Source organism: Gymnodraco acuticeps, unplaced genomic scaffold, assembly GCF_902827175.1.
Source record: "Gymnodraco acuticeps unplaced genomic scaffold, fGymAcu1.1, whole genome shotgun sequence".
Classification (NCBI taxonomy): domain Eukaryota; kingdom Metazoa; phylum Chordata; class Actinopteri; order Perciformes; family Bathydraconidae; genus Gymnodraco; species Gymnodraco acuticeps.
Genome location: NW_022989799.1, coordinates 3,267,425 through 3,283,160, shown reverse-complemented (window position 1 = coordinate 3,283,160; position 15,736 = coordinate 3,267,425). Strand labels below are relative to the sequence as shown.

The 15,736-nt window shown below is 39.1% G+C and overlaps 1 protein-coding gene across 1 annotated transcript in view; it reads right to left on the bottom strand.

Annotated features, from left to right (window-relative positions):
• The window catches only part of LOC117550931 (adhesion G protein-coupled receptor A3), a 422,488-nt gene extending 409,096 nt beyond the window's left edge, over window positions 1-13,392 (bottom strand). The window contains 1 exon segment of the mRNA XM_034223540.1: window positions 12,780-13,392. Within this exon segment, the coding sequence (XP_034079431.1) occupies window positions 12,780-12,997 (218 nt within the window). The 5' untranslated portion in view covers window positions 12,998-13,392.
• Window positions 13,393-15,736: the final 2,344 nt, after the last annotated feature.

Sequence of the window (15,736 nt, the reverse complement as noted above, 5' to 3'; positions counted from 1 at the left end):
TGTCTTTAAGGCTTTTTGCCAAAGTTCATTTTATTGGCAAAATCTGAAACCAAAATGATTTGTCTCTTTATTTAAGTAGAACAAAAAACTACATATAATTAAAAAGTAATCTTGAAAAATAAAAAAATAGAAAAAGTTGACAAATGTATCTAGTTTCAGGAGCAGGGCCACCCCCTAATCACCTGCTAGGATACTAAGTCCTTGTGTGTCTCCAATTTCACAACCCACTAGGGGTGTAACGGTTCACAGAAGTCACGGTTCGGTTCATACCTCGGTTTGGGGGTCACGGTTCGGTACGGGTTCGGTACAACAAGGAAAAGCAAAAAAAAGTCCCAAATGCATTTTTTTTTTAACAGTAGTGAAAGTTTTGGTATGAAAATAAGGAACTCTAACATTCGGAATCATTAACTGTATTACACAGTTAAAAACAAACCACAAACAGTAACACTCAGATGGCCATATTATTTATATTGGCTGATGTCAAACAAAAAGGTTAAATAAGCTGTACAACTAAAAAGAATGTCTTGAAAATATTAAAATAAATAATAAGAAAGTGTTTCAATCACAATCAATAAAAGGCAATACAGAACTGTATAACATCTCCTGATGTCAAAATATAAAATAAATACAATGATAAATATAAAACAAAATAAAATCTGTACCTTTAGGAGCAATGTCTAAGATGTGTAATTAACTTGTGAGTGTGTGAGGCCATTATGCCTAAATAAAGGTACTCAAGCTTTACTCTATTTTCAAGTTTTTCTTCAAAAAGATGAGTTTGTCTACGTTGTCAGTAGTGAGGGCAGATCTGTTGGCGGTAACTATGTCACCTGCCGTCGAGAAAACCCTCTCGCTGGGGACTAAGACTGACTCGGATGTGACTGAGCATGTTTGACGTGTTACCACTAGCATACCGCACCGCTGTCGAACAACGCCGACACACCGTCCTCGTCCGATCCACAACTCGCACCCCATCATTGTTGTAATCCACAGGGAACCCGAAATGTTCCCACACACTTGATTTAAAAGAAGCAGGTGGTTCTTCTAGCTCCTGTGTGTTGTGTGAACTCGCCGTAGCTAACTTTTCTTCTTCATGTATTGTGTTCATTTTGTTGTGTTTTGTTCTTCTTCTTCATTTGTTATTTACGGGCGGCTGGCTTTTAGGCGCAATACCGCCCCCTGGATTATATATAGTGTAATACTGCCCTGAGTGACAGACTTTTTTCCCAGTCGTAAAAAAGGCGTATTCGCCGTGTGACTGCATGTGCCGAACCGTGATGTCTGAACCGTGATGGTACGGGACGAATACCGTTACACCCCTACAACCCACCCTTTTTTCCCTTCCATTTATCCATTGCCCCTCATACATTATCTTTACCCACATCCCTTCATCCATCTGACTCTTTATGCATCCCTTCCTTTATCTCTTCATCCCTCCCATCCTACATGCCTTCATTCATTAATCTCTTCATCCCGCCACATTTCCCTTCCATCCCTGCCTCCTTTCCTTTTTCCATTATTCCCTACCTCCCTGTATTCCTCCCACCATACATCCTTTCATCCTTTCCTACATCCTTTCAATCCTTCATCCTTGCCTCCTTTCTCCATTCATCCTTCCCTCCCTACATCCCTTCCACCCTCATCCCTATGTCCCTTTGACTCTTTATGCGTCCCTTCCTTCAGCCGTTCTTCCCTACCTGCCTGTATCCCTCTCACCCTACCTCCCTTTATCGACACAATACATCGTTCAACCCATTATCCGTCCTTTCCTACACTCTTTCAACCCTTCATCCCTGCCTCCCTACACCTATTGTTTATCTCCCCTACATCCCTTCATCGCTTCTCGCCTAAATCGTTCTGACCCTTCATCCTGCCTCCGAACATCCCTTCCACCTTCATCGCTCCCTCCCTACATCCATTCATCACTACATCCCTCCACCCTACATCCATTTATTCATTCATCCCTTCATCCTTCCCTATCTATATATTTTCAACCCTTCATCCCTTACATCCTTATCCCCCCCTACTTTGATCCCTTCATCCGTATACCTCCTTCCTTACATCCCTTCCTCCTGGCTCCCCTTATCTCTTTAAATGTCATCTGGTGGATACTTTTTCTTATTCTAGGTACCGTCTGCAGGATCGTATTCAGATTGGGCAGAAACATGCCGGAGATAGAACCCCCCACCCTGAGTCTCCCTCTGCTCGGACTTCAATTTGTCCTCCTGACCAGCCGAACAGATGACTTCTCTATCCTTGTCTATCCCTTCCACTTCCACTCAGTATCTACTGAAAATCAATCTGTAATCACCCTATTGCTGTGGCGTTGTCTTTGCCATCACCAAAATCTTTAAGAACAATTTAGACAAAAAAATATTTGTTCGATGCATTTGTGCAATCGCACATTGCCGCTCCTGGTTCTAAAAACAGATCCTTCGTTGCCTGAAAGTCTCTGCCTCAGTAGTTGATTTTACCACTTAGCCTGTGACCAATTATTGGAAACAGATTAATGGCTCTAGCACATGCACAATCCCACAACCAATTACAGAAGCAGTGACAACTAAACAGCTGGAATAAAGCATTAAAGCTTTCTTGCTAAAAACAACTGCTGCAGACGTAAATGACTAATGTGCCTCCATTTGCATAAACAATAATAGATATTCAGAATATTCTGTTGCACCGAGGTAGAGAGTACCAAGAGGAAAGAGAGAGACCCTGTTGTTAGAGCCATGGACTTGGAATACTCTGCCGCATTGGGAATTAATTACAATATAATATGTTTTAATATATTTCTTGCTTTTTCCCCGATGGTCTGAATTAGTTGCTAAATGTACAGTATCGTTAGTAGAAGGCTTGGAGGAAAATGGAAATCAATCTGGTTATTTTTGTGACCACGGCCCCACCGATAACACCACTTGGAAATGATGTTGGGGAGGCTTGAAATGATATCTAATGCAATTGTAAAATAATAATCTTGATTATTGTTCAGAATCTTCTGCTGCAGGTTCACTTAAGCGATACTTAGGGTGGCCGACAGGTGAAAACGCGCTTCAACAGCCTCAAACATTTCCATTAGGAGAAACGCTCTGCCGTTTAAAAAAAAAAATGATTTGAGGGGTTTCGTTTATGCAAAGCTTTTTGGGCCATTGTAACTGAGGGCATTTTGTCAGCGTAGACACTACTGCAAAAATATCATCCAACGTTTGAGTTGTTTTAGGAATGAACCAACCATAATAAAAGGGCTCAAATGTGAAAACCACTCATATAGATTTTCTGGCAAAAATAATTATTTAATATACATTTCAGGGACCAACAATGACACTGTAAATGAATTAATCAAATCATTGAAACACAGGATTCTACTCCTGTGACAATTGTCTAAAAATTGCATGATAAAAAAAACAATCCCAACCCCACATATTAGGCTAGCTTGCCTTTTTTACTTTTCCCCTAATGTATTGTCTATGTGTGCTTTCAGAACAGCAACCCAAAAAGAGGGAAAAACAGCAGCAGTTGTAGAGCTTTGTAAGGAGTTTGTGAGCAGTTGTGTAGGTGCATAGTGTGTTTCGCTCTGCATGCAGTTCCCCTCCGTGAAGAGACTCAGCTACAATCAGCTGTTACTGTGCATCACACACTCCCGACCAAACAACCTGTTAGCAGCAGTCACATCATCTCAATCAAACATTTCCCATTGCCACATCCCCAGCATCCTCTGTCTCTCCCTCTGTTCCACTAACGGCTCCTTCTCTGCCTCTCCATCTCCTTCTCCCATCTTCACTCTATCCCCTGGTCTCTCCTACAATCTGTTCCTCCTCTCCCCTGGACGAGCGGTGTCCTCCTGTTGTAGCGCTCTCTGAGACAGGTGTCGCCTACAATCTCAGTGGCTTCTCTCCGCAGGGAAACCACTTCACCAGAGGTCAACAGAGCTGTCAGGGCGATCTCCACACGTTCCCCCACGGATGATAAGGGAAACAGCCGGAGGTGTCCATCCATGCCTTTGTGCTGGACTGACAAACTCTTAAATACACATTTCCACATTTCTTATTCATGCTTATGCTCTTTTATTAGCTTGTTAAGTAGTGTTTCTTGGCACTGCATTATCACATGCTTTGTTCCTCATAAAGATTTTATAAATGCAATAGTTAAAAAAAGAAAAGCAACAAAGCCCAGTGTGTGTGCCTTTAATTAGAGGTGGCATTTGGATCTGGGTGAGCGTACTTGAACCTTACGGTGTGCTTGAGTTGTCATTGAGGAAATGGCTCTACAAGGAGCTAACGTAGGTGGGGAGATCAGGGCAGAATGAAAGGAGCATGTGGGGGGACGTTGGGAGATTTGTTGGGGGAGTGTACAGGGAGAGATCGGTATGTGCATACTTCCCCTGATATATCTGTTTATTTGCACAGCACATCTAAACAAAAGAGCGAGCAGGGAGGCCACTTCAGTCCGACAAAGGTCACATTTCCTAATGCAGGAAAACTGCTTCCTGGCCAGCTAGGCTGTCAGATTTAGCTCACCAAGGAATAGGACGCAGCGAGACTAGTATTATTTCTGCAGCTCACAACACAGCAAGGGAACTGAAGAAAGGGAGTGTCGGGATAGCGTTGCTAGTTTGATAAATACTGTATATCTTTCAAGGGGCCATATACTGCTAATTTTCAGTTTCATATTTGTATTTTGGGCCTCGACTGTGACATGTCTCCATGCTTTAATGTTCAAATATTTTCCTCACTGTCTGTGCTGCAGCACATCTTTTCACCCACCGTCTGAAACCAGAGCCCAGTCTGCTCTGATTGGTTAGCTGCACTGAAAAACTGAAGAGTTGACTAATTAATTGTTATGTGTCAACAAATTACAGATAATTTTATTAGGTTTGTTGAAAGCAAAAGTTTTACGTTTATTAGGTTCAACTTAATAGTATTGCTTTCAACTAACCTAATTATTATTTGTAATTTGTTGACATAACACATTTAATTAAAGTCAACATTTCAGTTTTTTCAGTGTGGCCGGCTCTGTTGTGATTGGTCAAGCTCTTAGAGACGTCCTGCCCTTTCGCTTATCACTTAGAACGTGTCGGAGCACTAGCCAATAGAAGTACTCGTGTTGTGTTGTGATGTCATTATGTTACAGAAGATAAACAAAGGAGTCCAATGTAGCTTGTTAGGCAGGGAGAGAGTGTGTGGGAGAGAAACTCCCTCTGGAGGGAAAACAGGGATTTTAGCCTCTGCAGACCATTTACATGCACTAAAACCTACAGTATAGAACACACGACTACAGGGAAGGGAAAACCCCCAAAACCTAGGGCCCCTTTAATAAAAAATGTATCTGGGTAAACCAATTAAAAAATGTAACTTTGTTAGTACCTGCAAGCTGCAAAAACAACCACATGTTGATGAATGTTGAAAACAATACATCCCCCCACTTAAAGGAACAAAAGCACACCACTCCAAATAAATTGCAGTAAGCAAAGTGCTCTCATTAATCAACAGTGCTCTCAGTTCAGACTGAGTGGTCGACTGTTACTTGTCAAGGGCCTTTACATTTACTATTTGCTTTTACACACACCTCAAGCTTCCAGGAATAAAAAACAGCCTATTAATCAAGCAGTCAATCTGTGCACCTGAAGAGAGACGGGGACGTGAGGGGAAAGTTATCAACCCCTCGAGTGTCTGAAGTGCTATTTCATCTAAGAGAGGCGCACATGAATACAAAGGGAGGTTGCTCAAAGTCCCTGTCGAAGAGCAAGATCTGTGTTTGAATAACTTTGAATACAATGCAAGTAACATCCCCAAAGAACGAGGGGAAAGGCGAAAGATGTATGCAGAGGTGGCAGGAGCAACAACACATGGCAGGTGAGGCTGGAACGTGGCTTTAACAGGGACAAGCAAACCACTCCGGGACCAGAAAGGCACATGTGTTTTTCTTCTAATTCGGTAGAATAGTAATTACTACATTTTAGAGCAACTTAGAATGCAAACAGCATGGCTGTGTTTATCACTTCGTACATCAGCAAGAAAGAGATGTACACACTATAAATGTCTACAACTTCAGCATATAACATTTCTCTCATTTAAAACTGTTGTTCACAGAGTGGTGCAGTGATGACCCGGACGTCAGCATCACAGGGACCCTTGATGAAAAGCAATGGAATTTTGCAATTTGATATTGTAATATTGCAGGAAATAACAAACACATATTAACACTACTGTTATTGAAGCGTAAACAAAATTGTCAGAAGACTCTATCCCATGCGCGTCGCCACCGCTAAGCTAAAGACGGCTAATTTTCAGCATGATGACGTTTGTAGTTTCACTTGTTAGCAAACGCTGTTTTTGAGACACATAAACGCTTCAGACATTCCCCAGTGGAGTATTAACTGACGTCTTTTATGTCATAGATCTCTTCAGCTTGCTTTAACCACAGCCCTTAGACCTGTTTGAGGCATTTAACTAAAAACATGTTCAAAAAACATCTTACATTTAAAATAAAATACAACACAGGAAAGAAGTACATCCCTAAAATCTGGAAGCCGGAATCAGTCAGTGTGGCTCTGCTGGACCGAAATAATTATTAAATGATCAGAGTTATTAGTCATTATTTTTCCCACTGTCGACTTATCAATGAAATGGCTAAGTGTTTCAGGTATAATGGACAGGTATATAATAATGTAATCATATTACATCAGTATCCATACTTTAATGAAGTCTTAACAAAAGTGTTGGTTATAAAAGGACAAAAGGGTATATCCATAATATTGTATTTTTATTTCCTTTTAGGTGACTTAAGCTACTCTACCTTGATACTTTAAGCTATAGGTATCAATATGGAGGTATAGTATTTCTGTAGTTTATTCCGTAGAATATAAACTGCAGATTATTGATTTATTTGATTTGTGTGGCACCCCTCTAAAAACACATTTATCCTGGGTAAAACACGTTCTAATGAATTGTGTCAAAGCTCTTTAACCTTGTGGAATCAATATATAACACTTAGTGCTTTTTACTCCCATAACTGGGATTTAAAGTCTCCAGGGGCCCTTTAAAGAGCTCAGAGGCCCCCAAGAAAAAATCCATCCACTAGACAGATCTGAAGAAATACTTACAGGAAGAACTATTTTGTTATGCTGCTGAATAGAACCATAACGATTAAGATGTTTCTAGAGTGGAAGTTGGAAACACCAAAAGCTGTTCATTTGTGGAATAATTTGAAATCTAAATGTAATTTCCTTTAATAATTGAATATATTCAAAACACAGTTTCACAGGTGTGAACACGAGTTAAGAGCTTCATGTATGAACTTTTGTTTGTCACTTTTGGGGGCTTTTTAATGTATATAATCTATATTTTGCACCTGTCTTTTATTATAACTGTATATATTTAATAATAACTGTTCAAAGTAATGCATATTAAACGTGGGATTTATAAGCTAAGGCTTCATATTTTATTTTTAGGTCATTAGGGGAGACTGGGGAAGGTTGGCACACTTTTCATTCTCTGCAGTATGTCTCTGGATAATTTATGTAAATTAATTTCAAATATTTTGAACAGCAGCATATTAAAAGTTGAGGCCTCTGCTATATATATATATATATATATATATATATATATATATATATATATATATATATATATATATGAAAAAGATGGGCTTTTATTAATCCCCGTGGGGAAATTGTTTCTCTGCATTTGACCCATCCTAGTGTTAGGAGCAGTGTGCTGCCATTTTGAACGGCGCCCGGGGAGCAGTGTGGGGAACGGTGCCTTGCTCAAGGACACCTCGGTAGCACTTGGTCTTGCCGGGACTTGAACTGGTGACCTTCCAGTATATATAGTACTATATATAGTATATATATACAGTATAAATATGTTTTAATTTGCACAATTTTAGCCAATTGTGCTATTGTATTTTGTTATGTATTATCTAATGATAAAAACGGAATATATATATAATATAACTTTCATTATCTGCACATGAGTACTTTTACTTTTGATACCCAGAAGTTGAAAGAGTACTATGGGTCTTTACTTTAGTGAAAGTAAAAATAGAGCAGTAAAATTCTCCATTACAACTAAAAGTGCTGAATTGGAAAAGTTACTTAAGTAGAAGTACAGAAGTATAATCACCCAAATGTACTTCAAGTATCAAAAGCATAAGTACTCAGTTTGCATAATGACTCTTTACACAGTATTACTTTAACATAGAATAGTTTTTAATCAACAATGCATACATTTGAAATTGTTTGAATGTTCTAATTTGTTAATGAGGATACTATTGAGTAAATTAGTACTGCATCATATCATATAAGTAAGTGATTTTATATGTAAAATGTATCTAGTAGCTATATATGCGTATCACAAACTGTAGTGAAGTAAAAACTACAATATGCATCGTGTCTATCATACTAACAAATACAAAGTATTTTGATTCAAATACTCTTTTACTCAAGCAAATGTTTGAATTCAGGACTTTACTTGTAGTGAAGTATTTGAAGACCATAATATTTGTACTTTTACTTAAGTAAAGACTGTGAGTTCTTCTTCCAACAAGGAAAGTATGTCAAAACAGTACTTAAGTACATTACTTTAGTAAATGTACTTTTTACACCTGAGTACATTAAGCTGATAATAATTGTGTACTTTTACTGAAGTAACACGTTGAACTTCTACTTGTAATGGAGTAGGTTTAGGCTTTGGTACAGTGGTGTAAAGCAACTAAGTACATTCACTCAAGTACTGTACCTCGGGTACAATTGTGAGGGACTTTACTTGAGTATTTCAATGTGTTGCTATGCACTTCTACTCCAATACAATTCAGAGGTAAATGGTGTACTTTTACTCCTTTACATGTATTTATTACCTTAGGTTACTTTACAGATCTGGATTAATGATGTGAAATATAATCAACTCTTAAATCAGACTTTAGTTACACCTGGAGTAAATTCACAAGCTACCCTGCAGTAGGGCTGTGCAATTAATCGTATTTAAATCACAATTACGATTTTGGCCTGCCACAATTACAAAAACAATCGGGAAAAAAACGATTTATTTTAGTCAAATTTATTTGTATTTATCATATTTATATATGTTTAGTAGCTTGTTGAAGTGCGCTCCAAAATATTTGTTGATCTTGTTTATTGGTATTTATTATTTTGATTATTATTTATTTATGTAAATATAAATGTATCATTTATTTTATTTATTGGTTTTTCAGTTGAATTATACGTTCTGGGTAATCAACAGTTAAAAATATACTGTTCAAATTATTATTTGTATTTGTTTTAAAGTTCAATAAATGGTTGTTTTCAAAGTCAATGAATAATCGTATTTCATAATCGTGATATCAATTATTGACCAAAATAATCGTGATTATGATTTTTGCCATAATCGCACAGCACTACCCTGCAGTATACAAAGTCATTCAAACTAGCTGCACCTTTACCAGCTTTGAGAACACCTTAAAGTGCTCCTATTATGCTATTTTTAGGCATATATTATGGGTCTCAGATATATAAAAATATATAAAAAACATGTATATGATGTGTTTTGCTCAAAATACCAAACAGATCATGCATTTTAGACATCCCTCATATGCCCCTTTTCCACCAAACCACTTCTAGAGCCAGTTCCGGGCTAGAGCCTGATTTAGCTCTGGTTCTTCCTGTTTCCACCACAGCGGAGCCGGCTCTAAGCACCGAAAACCGGTTCTCGGCTGCCCGGCAAGAACCAAGAACCAATACTTCATGCTTACGTCGGAGGCGGGGGATTAACCTGATCAACAACAACAAAATGCCGCAAATTCTGTTCAGCAACACACACAACTACGAACCAGGATGGATGCCAGTCAATGTAAGCAGCAGTGGACCGCTGAAGAGACAAATGACCTCCTCGGGCTTTGGTCAACGCAAGAGGTACAGAGGAAGTTGGACGGCACAACGCGGTCTAAAGCTATTTTCCAGCAGCTGCAGCGGGAGTTGGCCCCGCTGGATACAACCGGACTCTGGAGCAAATAAGCAACAACTTAAAAAAACTTGAGAAAGACTACCGGGATCATTGTTGTTGTTGTCGATATGAGGGATTTCCGTGCCGTGTGGGTGTCATAAGAAGGCACGTAAGCGTTTATGTGATGACGTAAACGATGACGCAATGACGCAGCTTCACTCGAGCTCCACTAGAGCTCTGAGCGGTGGAAACACAAGTGGTGCTACAGAGAAGAACCGGTTCAGCACCAGAAAACCAGATCCGGTTTGGTGGAAAAGGGGCATATCCCCTTGTCCCTGTTAGAGAACTGCAGGTTCGGGGTCTGTTAGGAAAAATATCATTCGTCACAGGCTTGGTCTTCAATATCAGGATACATGTATTTATAATCCTTGCAAGAATGGAAGTAGTCATCACACAGAGCTGCGTGGTAAAACTAGTTATTAGAACAGTGTCGTTGACATGCTTATATATAAGAGAGTGTTACAGTCACAAGATGCAGAATACCGGTTCAAAGCAGTATTCAATGTTTTAGTTCAGATTAGCTTAGCCCCACGTAAGCAATAAACATGACAGTCATATGTCTATCTCCATAGAGGCTGAATCATCATGTTAATCGTTGACACATAGGTATCATATGCCTAAAACAGTGTGTCCTGACGCTCTTCTAGGTAATCATACATCCTGTTACGTACACAGCTACATAGGGCCTTAGTTATCATGTGCTACTAAGATATTAGAAGAGTACATTCAGTATTTTCCCAACAGGGTCCTTAGCTTGAAAAAAAAAAAAAAAGAGAAGGTGGAGCTAATGCCTGCTCAGAATTACACGGCAGATACAGTTAAATTCTGCCGTGATTAAACGCCATCATGTTCCAAACCACTTCAAAGATTATTTCTGAAACAGTATGGAGCTCAACTGCTTTTTCTCTTGCGGGTTTACCACAAGGTGAGTTCCTTTTTTTATTTCCTGCTTTTTAACATATACTCTGTCCAGTACAGGTTAGCTCTGAGTGTTAGCGATGCTTGCTAATGTAAACAAAGACCATATTACATCCAAAACAGTCGGGCATTGTTTCTGATAGCAACTTTCTGATAGTGGGTGTAAAGCCAGCCCACATTTCAGATATTACATCATATGGGACGCAAATCTGGATCAGCTCCATTGTTCCCCCGTTTTTAGAGATGTGGGTACGGAGGAAAAGAGAGAGGGTTTTATTTTCTGACACTTTGTGAGTTTCCACACACTGGGGACACATTTATGTATAAAAAACGTAAAAAAGTGCATTTTGCATGATAGGTCCCCTTTAATGATCAACAATTATAAAACATATCATATATATTATTCTGAAATGGACCTGCACAATGACTACTTTTACTTTTGGTACTTTAAGTATATTTTGATGCTAATACTTTTGTACTGCAGAACATTTGCAAAGCAGAACTTTGACATGTAACAGACAAACAGAGTATTCCTACACTCTGGTACTTCTACTTAAACTTAAGTACAAGATCAGAGTACTTCTACTTTTACTGAACTACAATATCTGAGTAGCCTACTTGTACTTTAACTTAAGTACAATATCTAAGTATTTCTCCCACCTCTGATTATAGCTTATTTCACACCAAGTACTTAGCCGGTACTTGTCCCCGGTACTTGTTCCTCCCGTACTCTTTAGTCCCTCGAACGGTCCTAGTAGATCGCATTCTCACTGGAATAAATCCCAGAGGGAGGATTAGGAAAATGAAGCCGCTCACGTCACTTCTTCTTCTGCTTTGGGTTTACTGGCAGGCCGCACAATTTCGCGGCATATACTGCCATAAGCATGGGAGCGAACAGACGCGTCTGTTCATGCGGTACATGAGGCGTCTGTTCGCTCCCATGTTTTATTTTGTGTTGCGATAAGTTAGTCTCTCTCTGTTGGTGCGCTGGGCTAATGCAAACAAATAAAATGGTGGCTTCACAAAAAATGTCGGAGTTTTACGGGGCGTGGTTTGCAATTCACCCAGCCAATCAGCAATTGTTAGCGTGGCCGACACACCCACGAAGCATTTCATCCCCAGGAAAGTACTACCTCGCTAGCAGGGACGATCTGGGGGTGAAAAGGTTCGCGCGAACTAAGGAGTACTCCGGTATGAAAGCGCTAAATAATATAATACTATGCAAAGATCCTTTCTGCATAACAAGTATACCTTTACTTTTGAAGTACCTGAAGTACATCTAGCTGATAATACTTATTTACCTTATATTATTCTGAAATAGGCCATTGTTTAGAATGAATACTTTTACACCAAAAACTTTTACACCAAAAACTAAAATGTTTCTCATCATACCATTGTCAATGCAGGACTTTTACTTGTAACAGAGTATTCTGTGGTATGATTACTTTTACTTTAGTATAGGATCTGAGTACTTTTTTCTCTACGAAAACTACTTAAGTAAAATACTTTTGTAAATGTTCTTTGTTAAACTCCCCCGAAAAGTATATTTAGCTGATAATCAAACTGTACTTTTACTGAAGTAGCATTTTGAATTTGTAATGGGGTATGTTTAGACTGTAGTATCAGTACTTTTACTTAAGTATAGGATCTGAGTACTTCTTCCACCACTAGTAAAATACTTTTGTAAATGTACTTTGTTCAATTCACCCCAAACGTATATTTAGCTGATAATCAAACTACTGAAGTAGCATTTTGAATGTTGTAATAGAGTATAGTATGTTCAGGCAGTGGTCTCAGTACTTTTACTTCAGTATAGAACCCATGTCTCTGAGGGGTTTTGGCAGTACCGTGTGTTTATCTACTCACAGGGACACGGTTCTGTTGGGCAGGAAGCTGGGCTGCAGGGTGTCCATCAGCTCCACATCGTCACAAACCACCCTGACCCGGACCTGCTGCCGGCTCAGCTGCTTGGACCTCTCAGCGGAGCAGTGGCAGCTTTCCACGATCAGGTCCGGACAGTTCCTGTTGCCCAGGCTGGAGCGCAACAACCCGGCTATTACGCACAGCAGAACCAGCGCACTCATGGTGGACTCCGATTCCTTTTTCGTTCAGGTTATATCCTCCCAGCTCCTGAGACAAATCGGGACCATTTCACATTAATCCGCCTGTGATCGAGGTCCAAAATCTCAGCGATCACCTGCTGCGTCCCCACTTTTACGATCAAACAGGAATGGGAAGTAAATAATCCGGGGTGTGACACGCTGAATATCTAACATTCTGTCTCGTAACACTTTCTCTCTTTGCTGTGTCATGCTGGAAAACTTCCAGGCGCGCGCTTTAAAAGTCCGGATCAACTTCAGTGCGACACATCCTCTCCACGTGGGAGATAAATGGTGGGATGTGTAGGTAGAAAGTGATCCTCCAGTAACAATCCGCCTCCTGTTGGAGCTCCTGCATGCCGCGGTGCCACACTCTTATCACCCACTTCTTGCGCCCTTGGACTTGTTGCGCAATGTCCACAAAGTATCACCCCGCCCCCCCCCCCTCCCAGAAAAAAAGATCACTTTATTTTTGCATTTGGGTGGGGTTGAAATAAACTCAAATAAAGACATTTTTTAATCGGCGGATGTTACAGACAGTTATTACTATTATGATAATGTTTGTGGGACATTTTTAATTTTTGAAAGGATCTAATGCATCTTCCCTGAAAATCTATTGATTTGATCAAAGTTCTAAGATGGTTTTTTCATGTATTAGAAGTTTATTGGGGGTTGTGGAAGATAATCAATATCAGAAACAGATTTGTTGCCAAATAGGTTAAGACATACGAGGAATTTGGCTTAGTATACATGACAAAACATCAGAATTCCTATTCAGAAATCAGAAAATAAATTCACATTTGGTCCCTTCTTGTATTGCATTTGGCCCCAATCCTCTTCCATAGAGTTGAAATGAACTCAAATGAAGACAGTTTTTATTTGGATGATGTAACAGACAGATATATACCTAAACAGATTTGTTCTAAGGAAAACGTTTATTTTGAAAGATTAAGATGTTTATTTTATTTATTTGTTTATCTAATTTAAAAGTGTTTTTTGTTTGTTCTTCTTTTTATTAAAAAGAGCATTTAGAGAGTTTCAAATAATATGTATTTGTAATTTTTCAGTCAGTCAGTTGTCCACACATGAATGTATATATATATATATATATATATATGAAGGATAAAGCTTTTTTTTAATTTAACATTTTCTATAGCTATTTTTACATATTTAATCTAATTACATCTTTAATGTTTGATATTAGACCATATAACTTGTGTATTCATCAGGATGCATTGGTTTGATTGTTCGGTCTGTTTCAGTGTGATTATCTTTTGTTTTTATTGTTTTGTTAGATTTTTGGGGACATTTCTTGTTAATATAGAAAAGTCTCTCCCTGCAGAATCCTGACAGACTCAAGCATGGGCTTCTTAACGTTTAAAATCCCAAACTGATACATGAGGCCACAGACTACCATTTGATAACATGTGATATCAATAAACCACATCAGAGAAGACTGTCTCCTTTCATTCCTCTCACAGATGGGTTACATTCCTGGAAAGCAACACTAAAAGCAGAGTAAATCATCCGATCAGCTACCAGACGATGAATTTGAACTATTTCTCCATGCTGCCACTCCCAGGGGTCACCGGAGGTCCCTGGGTCCCATTTCAGGATCTGCAGCGTTGCACTGCATGTGAGTCATGCATGATCTCTCAAATACAAACATTTACACGGCCGGATGAAAAGTGTTTGTTTTATTCTCTCTTCATTTACCCGGGAACAGCTGCAAAGGAACTGTTTGTATCCACTTTCTGTGGCCAGTACACACAGTGAGAATGATCTAAATCAAGTCTAGTTATATTCCTATAAGGATTCACAGGGAAACCTAACCCTTACAATCAAACACATATCGCTTTTTACACATATAGTGTCCTCTGAAATAATGTTTTTTTATATTAGGTTGCAGTGTCATGGTAATGTTTCATGATCCGTATCGCTTGAGTTTGATGAGCTATAATGTGAAGCTGCTGCAGGGATCAGGCACTTTACGAGAGGAGTCAGGAAACACTTGTAAACCTGATGTTTATTGACACGTTTATTATTGACATGTTCTCACTTACTGAAACACTCCATTTGGTTTATGCGAGGCTGGCACCTGTGTAAAGCGAGCAGGTGTAAGGATATGATGCGAATTACACCACGGTCTTGCAATGGATGTTTAACACTTAGAACCGCCAGAGGTCCCTGTATACCTAAAACCGCCAACGGGTCAAATTTACCCGCTATTAATTTTCAAGGTACAATGTTCTTTTATTTATCATGTAGAACAGTGAGTTTTGATCGGATGAAATTTATACCAATATAATCTGTGGACTCTCAGCTTTTCATATGATATGGTTTGTGCAGATAGCATGAAGTATAAAATATCGCTACCAGTGCTGATTTAAACCAACCTGATCTCACCAGAATGCGTGACTCCACCACGACTCCTTAACACCGCATTGCGTGGTGGAGTCACGCATTCTGCTACATTTACGTGTCGGCACCACGCAAAAAACCCCAATGTAAAGTGAATGAGGCTCCTTTGTCGTGGTGCACACACGCATTTCTACAACGTCCCGCAGTGAGCTTTTATTCTATAAAACGTTTTTAAAATCTACTTTATAGCTTGTAGTAACTCACGGGAGGCTTCTTTTATTTTATTTGTATTCATAATAATTTTTATTTTTCGTCAGAATGTAAAAATTACATTAGTTACGAATTTTTGTTCTCAAAAAACAG